At 47.3% G+C, this 8090-nt stretch overlaps 1 protein-coding gene across 1 annotated transcript in view; it reads left to right on the forward strand.

The window, feature by feature from the left end:
• Nucleotides 1-7804: 7804 nt before the first annotated feature.
• The window catches only part of LOC105570100, a 4052-nt gene continuing 3766 nt past the window's right edge, over nt 7805-8090 (forward strand). The window contains exon 1 of the mRNA XM_012027064.1: nt 7805-8052. Coding sequence (XP_011882454.1) covers nt 7928-8052 — 125 coding nt within the window. The 5' untranslated portion in view covers nt 7805-7927. The remainder of the gene's footprint in view (nt 8053-8090) is intronic.

Below are 8090 nucleotides of genomic sequence, written 5' to 3' on the forward strand. Positions count from 1 at the left end.
ATAAACGAGAATGTTATTGCACGAGTCGGCTTATCCTTAACGCAAATTCCCGGGAAAATCCACACGTCTTTCACTTAACCACTGACATAAAATTTACATATTCATTCCGTAATATTCCAACAGTGGAGAAGAAATTGTTATTTCCCCACTGGAGTGAAGTACAGTAACGTGCACGGCATAAGTAATTTTACGTGGAATTTTTTTCACACTGTAGAAAAGGGTCGAAGCAGTCCTTCGGCAACGATTTGCAAACGCGTCTACAGTTGTGCCCGGAAGATTCGCCGAGTTCGTAGGACAGGATCAGCGTGGGGATCAGAAAAATTACTGCGAGAAAAAGGATCCGAGGATCACGCGCGCACGCGCGCGAGCTCCGGTCCCGCGCGGAAAAGCGCGATCCGGCGTAATAGCCGCGCGCGATTGCCCGCTACCAGAGTTATGCATCGGCGCTGATATAATCCCGCGGAGATATAAACTCATATCCCCCCCCCCGTCTCACTGGACGAATCTCAATTTCAAATCGGCCGGCGATGACTGATTACGCGGCGACGCCGCGGTCTCTTCGGCGGCTGGATTTAACTCGTAACGATCAGGAAGGGATAGCGGTTACGATGAAAGATTCATCAGGCATAAGTAATATATCGGGGCGACTCGCGAGAGATAACATCCTCGACTCGTTCCGTGACGCGCGCGGCGTCTCCGCGCGTTTCCTGCGCCCAGAAATCCTACCCGCGTTCGAGCTGAGAGGCGGTCCCGGTCTTGGAAAAATCGTCGCGGAGATTACTAATAATTCAACGACGCTATCAAATGGAAATCGTCCGCTATCCAATCAAATTCGGTCGTCAATTCCTCTCGCCGAGAGAGAGAGAGAGAGAGAGAGGAGGAGGGGAGGGGGGGAGGAGAGATTGAGTATCGCGAATCATAGGAAAATTCAATTAGAGCGGATTCGCGCACGTTGAAACGCGCAAATCTTGAAATGCGCGTACACGCGCGAGATATCGCGATTATTACCGCGAGCGGGGCCGAGTCCGCGGCTCGCGGAGACGCGCAGCATCCACGATTTATGGCACTTGCCGTTACGCGCCGCGGATTGGATATGGAAATAGATTATTGTGCGCGATAAAAAGAGAGCTGGGCAAAGGGAGGCGGGAGGGTGGCGGGCAGAGAGAAAGGAGGGACGTCTTCTGCCGGGGTGCCGCAGGGCGTTATCGTCGGGGCCCTGCGGCTCTGGGCCCAGCCTACTGAGACGCTCGATGCGGCCGGGCGATAAGCGCGGGATTAAAACGCGGCACCGTCGGATCGATCTCGAATTCGAGCGTGCCGGAAGTAAGCGCCGTGCATCGAAAAACCAGAGGCGCATGGCACGCGCGCGGCTTTCGCACTTGTTGCGTCTTTCGTTCCAGCGACGGCTTTAAAACGCTAGCGGCGACGCGTGCATAGGCCGAAGCAAAAAAAAAAAGAAAAACGCACGTGCGTGTCGCGGGCCGAGCTCTCGTTTCGAAACGCTTCTAGCTTGAGCGGGCTAAGGCAGGTGAAAGCAGTGTACCCGGAGTGAAAGTCAAATTCGCCTCACCCGTCTCTCTCGGGAACTTGAGAAGTGTCGTTAATCGGCAGGACCACGAGGTTGCCGTAAAGGCCGAATCAGACTAACAATTGATGACTCGGGTTGGATTGGCGACTGACGATTGTCCTATAGCCAATAAGAACCGATTAAATCCTTGGCTGCTTTGCTCTCGTTCGCTAAAGGACAATCGTTAATCGCCAATTCCAATTCAATCCGAGTCAACAATTGCTGGTCTGACTCGGTCTTAAGAGCCGTTCGACAGTGGCCGCGTTCAACGGAAAAAGTTGCTTTCCAACCGTTGTAAAAATCTTGAATCTGATTGGCGTACGCTTTTAATTGTGGCAGAATTTCAGAGCATACTCCAAGCAAATTTACGAATTTCACAACTGTTGCAATGTAGCTTTTTCCGCTGAACGCAGCCAATGAGTCGTCAGTCGTTGATCCGAAGTCGGGAGTGCATGTCGGTCCTTCTTCTCCCGTCCAGGAAGAAAAAGACCGGACATCCAGTCTCGACTTCTGACTAACGACCAGCCCAACACAGGTGTGTCGACTAACAACTCATCGTGGAATGGCTCTAAAGACTTGCTTAAATAACGAGACTGACGCGGATTTTCTGCGTGAATCAACACCTACGCTGATCTTACAGCGAAAGGATCGCTCTGATATTTGTACAAACGATTATTTTCTACGATTTTATTCGGACGAGCGCTATTAAAATGGAAGAATAAATAAATCGCTGGAACTCTGAATAATTTATACTGTACGTTATTCCACTTGGCATCGCTCTTTACTGTCTGAATACTATGGAATAGATATGCAAATCTTGAAGAAATTTACATTCTACCTCAATATCTAGAGTTTCCTGCAAATTAAAAAAAAAGTCGACTCCAAATTCATGCAATAATATTCTCGCTTGTTATTCTACCATTTTTTTTATTATAAATATTAAAAAATTCAAGTTTGATTAATAAAAGCGCTAAAGTCGGAGGTTATTGATTTTTGCGCGACGATTGATCGATCAATCTATCGATCTGGATCGATTAATGTGACAAACTATCTAGAAATGAGATTATTAAAATGAAATAATAAGCATTTTGTGTTATAAGGATTAAGGATAATAACAGAGATAAGAACTTGTTATTTTTCCGAATTAATCGCTCGCGAAGCTAATTGCTTCATGTAAACTGCACGCAATAAATAATTATTTCTTTCATCGCGCTACTATAGAATAGTCGTTTTCACGCCACGCTTAGAATTACGTAAATAAATCATAGCACTTCTCATAGACGGACGCCAATATTTCTTTCTACTGAAAATTAAAACGTTCCCTCTTATCTTCAATCGTTTGTAATTTGAATACTAAAAAAAACTTGTCAATTTCACATTTAGAGAGAGAACTCGGGGATATCAAGTAGAGAGGAAGGGGAAAATTTAACAACTCGAGGACGACACCTTCGCACAGAATCAAATAACGCGCCGGTCGCTATTTTAAATCGTACAAAAAATCGACTCTAAATTAATGCGGCAAGTCTTCTGACCGAAGAAAAATTTTTGATCCTGCGGGGTGCGTCATCCGATTGCATTAACACGCGCGTGGTTTCCGGGTAATTGCAGTGTTATAGACTTCAGATAGTGTGTTATACTCTGATCAACATTGTAGAGACCATTGAGACTACCGGTTCGTCGTGGCCGTATCAGCTCACTTGTAGGCGCTGCGAGCCAAAAAACCCGAAGGAGAAGAAGAAAGTATTTGCACACGGAGATAATTTTCTCTTAAAATTTATCCGGAAAATAATGGGATCGCGGGACAAGGTGGCATTTTGAAGAACTTTATAAGAGTTTTTGGAAAATTCCCCAGTAAAATGTAACACTAGGCATAATTACTAGCAAAATGTACGTTAGCATTTAAAAAAACTCCTAAAATTCCTCGTTCGTCTCACGATTGCAATATTTTCATGATAAACTTTGGAAGAAAACTCTCTCCGTGTACTAACAAAGTTATTCCACCAATGTCTCTTTTATAACAAATATGAAAAGAATGAAGCAACTTCCTGACAAAAAGCCGCCGAAGTCAGAAGTGATCGACTGCCCCCGGCCCCCCGCCCCCTTGCGGTGCGGAGTTCGTCGCGAATGCACTCTCGCGCGTCCCAGGAACGTGTCGCTCGCGTCGCTGCGATCGGCCCGCAAACCGACGACGGTCCCCCCCTACCCGCCGCGCGCATTCCACCTGTCAGAAGGTGGCATCGCGTGCTCCCGCAAGCGGGCGAGCGAGCGACGGGGAGGGGGAGAACGAGGGGGCGACGCGTTCCCGAAATCCGACGGGCGGGCGGTCGAATCCCGGCGACTTCGCCGCTGCCGGCGGCCAGGCTTCGAGAATCCTCGCTGCCTCAATATGGCAGTGGCCGCGCGCGCGCGCGCATACGCGCACACGTACGAGCGCCGCGAGCGCGCGCATACACGCTCGAAATGCTCGAATGCGAATGCACTCACCGTTCTAACGGCCATCGTCCGTCGGCCGGTCGCGCCGCATTCTCGCCGTAGCGCTCACCCGCGGTGGACGGAGGTGGTCGAAAGGGGGTAGACAGATCCTCGCAGGCTTCCGGGGCGAGATTCGCCTGCCGCCCGCGAAATCCACGGCTGAATTCAAGCCGATGCCCGAGCGCTCCTCGTTCCCCCGTTCCCCCGTTCCGCCTTCGCGCTCCGCTCCGCCGCCCGCGTCCCGCCTGTCTCCGCCGATGATCCTTGCCGTTCGCCGCCGCTGTGCGCTTCCGCTCGGCACGGCTGTGATACGCGACGCGTCCGAAATCGGCGTGACTTAACTGATCCGAACGCGCACTAACTGTCGCGAAACGCAAACGGAGATCGGTGCGATCCGCGCGATCCGTGAAACGACGCGAGAGACAAGACGGACCGCCGAACCAGCGACGCTCGCCACAACATAACTGGACACCGGTTGGTGGGGGAACTGAACCGACCGACGAGGAACGGGGCACCATGGGAGGAGGGACCGGGAGGGGGCAGGGCGTGGGACGGAAGGGTGAAGGGATGTACGCGAGGGGCCCGCTTGGTATGAATTTAACGGGTACGATCGCCGGGTTAAATGTTGTACAAGGAGTAAGAGGGGGGAGAGAGAATTTCTTGGCGAAATTCAAAATGAATCGAGAATCGTCTGCCCAAGGCTAATATCACATTTGTCGCACGACAAATTTTTTAGGTGCGTTCATTGGCTGCAGGATAGTCAAATTCTCGAGTATCTGGAAAGTTTCTATTTAGCAGCCAATCAACAGGCTTGAAAAAATTGTCGCGCGAAAAATGTGATATTAAGGCCTGCGTCCACGATGCTAGGACTTGATCCAAGTTCTAGTTCCGAGAAGTGTGTGGCCAGTGAACTTGTAGCTTTTATGGAATAGACTGCGAGTTAATTGGCTACACATTTCTCGAAACTAGGACTTGGACACAGGCCTTTAGCCTTTAACCTATCAGACTACGGATTGAGATTGGGATTAGATTGAAATTTGACCAATCACAGTAAAAGTTTACTAATGTCAAGTTTAGTAACTTTTACTCTAATTGCTCAAATTTCAATCTAATCTCAATCTCAATTCGTAGTCTGATACGGGCTTAAGGCTAATGTCACATTTGTTGTACGGCAAATTTTTTAAGTGCTTTCATTGGCTGCAGGATAGTAAAGTCTCGAGTATCTAGAAATTTTCTACTCAGCTGCTAATCAACAAGCTCGAAAAATTTGCCGTACGACAAATGTAATATTAGGCTGTTTACTGTCTCAAATTGAATGTCCGAGACGAATCGAGATTTGCTTCGAAGGTTACACTAAAAATCCTACCGTTTTTATTTTCTTCCCTTTTCTTTTATCACTGTAGGAATTGTGGAAAATGTTTTGAAGGACACGACGAAGTACAGTTCTTGTTTGGGAAAAGGCTTTTCCTGGCTTTGAGAAGCTGACCTTTTCAGGAGAAGTAGGAAACGATTATTTCTGAAGTTGAATGGACCAGTGCTACATTTATCATTCTAGAAGTAGGGTTTTTTTTTAAATTATTCTCTTATGACCGATAAAACGATGTGCCGCTCGAGTTACGGACTGACTGAATGGCAAATAAATCTCCTTAAAAAAAAAATCCTGCAATTTTTTGTACGGTACGTTACTTTTCAGAATTGGCAACTTGTAACTGTAACTATAGTTACATTTGTAGCGAAAAAATTGTAAGGTCCGTAGCCAATGGAATGTTCCGTACAGCATCTTCAGATAAATTCAAGAGCTTCCTCCATGAGGAAGCAAAAAAAAGTGTCTCAACCATCCTGCCTATCGCTATACTTTCGCGACGGAGTACAAAGCAAACACGCTCGCAAGAGAGTGAAAACAACGCCGTTTTGGACCAGCCGGTCGGCCGAGATTGGCCGAAGCTTTCCCGTGCATCCGGGCCAAGCACTTGCGCGCGTGCTTAGCGATCCTCGCATTTGCGTTTACAACGCGCGATCCTTTTCGGTCGCGGCGCGAACGCACGGCAGGAGCAGCGAGACGTAATTAAGAGATTCCGAGAAACGGCCGGGTAGGAGGGCGTTAATAGCGGCGTCGGCGTGCAACAGTCATTGTACACCTTTTGTTTTCGCAGAGCGCGATTCACGCTGTTATTTTTTCCTTCTCTCAGCGTCTTTACGTAACGCCTGGATTTCCGCGCGCCTCACGCTCGCGTTCCACGCAGTTCCCGGTGCAGTTTTTTTTTTCAAAGGAGCGAATCGACAGCTCTCGAACACGGGCGAGCAGACGCGGGAAGGTTCGGGCCATTTTGCGTTTCTCGCGTGGACAATTGTAATTTGTAAACAAAAAGGAAACAAACCAACGGTAAATTGGGAACGTAAAATCCGAAAGTCACTCGACGCGGAGAGGCGCAAGAAAGGAAAGCACATTCGACCGATATTTTCTATATCAACGTCGATTTCTCGGTTCTTACTGAAACGCAAATGTACGAGCTACTTCGAGTTTCTCTAAATTTCGCCTACATTATTTACAGCTGTAATTATAACCTTACAATTGTATATATAAATGTAATTCGACAACGTTGAAAAAGAATCGCTGATACGTTAAAATCCGCTTCTCAAGGCCTGATTCTCTCGCGCATATCTGCTCTAACATTGCAATTTTGTTAATTAGAAGGGGCGGGTGGCGCGATGCGATCGAGCGCTCCGACAGTTTAATGAAATACAATCGCTGACAATGAAATACAATCGCGTTAATGGCGTCAGCTCTCACAGGTGATAACGACCGCCCTCGCAAGTGGGATCCTTCCGAATCCGCGATTCCGCGGCGATCTGGAAATAAATGACAATTAGTCACGCGCTTCGTTTCCACGTAATGGCGGCGCTTTAGGAATTGCATAAGCCAACGTGACGTGGGCTTTCAACTATTTAGGCCCAATTTTACAGTGGCTAGTTAACTTAACTAGACGTTAAGTAGTGATGCCAACCACTGAAACAAAATTCGGTATTTACAAGGTTAGATTTTTTGACAAGGCTTGTTTACAGTCAATTCTTATATTAAAGGCTCGTCTTAGATATCTCTTGAAATATTTCTCACCCAGTAAAACGATCTGTAAAGCATCCGTACGGATCATTTTCTTTAGTTAATACTTTTTCAACGCGTATTCAAGACAAAGTTGAATGTAAGAATTGAATGTAAACAAGCCTTAGCGTGCACTCGCAGTGCGCACTAGTGCAAGCAACCGAATTCGCTATTATTAGTTAACAGGATTTACAGAATTTGTATAAATCGACGGCATGTTACGTTCTTTTTGGAACATAACAGTCGTCAGATAAAATCAACGGAATTGCGAAGAATATTCTTGGTAAACTATGGGAGGGAGGGGGGGGGGAGAGAAAGAATTGTTAAAAGTACGACGCATTCCTTCCCTTTTTGACGATAAGCATCCGCCGTTGTAACGTGTATCGCGTCGGTAAAACGTAATCGCGCGACAGTTTCGTCAAATGAGCTCCGTGCGATCGTAGTGTCAGTCGTGTTAAATCTCTCACTGATTATACGAATGTAATATAGAAATTATAGGTTTTCTGCATCAGTCGAGTTCATGATAAAGAGTCAGAAATCGGTCTATTTCTGCTCTCTCGCCCCCCACGTGTGTGTTTTAAAATACAATTAGGTTGACGTGTCGTCATCTATCGGCATCCCCGTACACGAGTATCGCAATCACCTAACCTCCCGTTGTCACGTTTGAACACGTTTGTCTACGTTCCGACGTAACCTCAATCAACGGGAGGCCGTTTCCGCGTTTTAGAGGACGCGTGAGAAAAGAAAGCACTTCACGCTTGTTATAAGTGAAATAACAATAAATAATAATGGCGTCGCTAACCGGATTAGTGAGTTCCTTCGACGTGAATTCGAAGGAATTCGAGTGGCTGGTGCACGATCTGATGGTCGACAACAACGACGTGCCGTTCGACAGCCACGAGGTGCGAAGCGAGTATCCTCTCGCGTTCTTTCCGAAGCTCTTTGTAGACA

This window comes from Vollenhovia emeryi, unplaced genomic scaffold (genome assembly GCF_000949405.1).
Source record: "Vollenhovia emeryi isolate VEMERY1.0 unplaced genomic scaffold, V.emery_V1.0 DF939122.1, whole genome shotgun sequence".
Lineage (NCBI taxonomy): Eukaryota > Metazoa > Arthropoda > Insecta > Hymenoptera > Formicidae > Vollenhovia > Vollenhovia emeryi.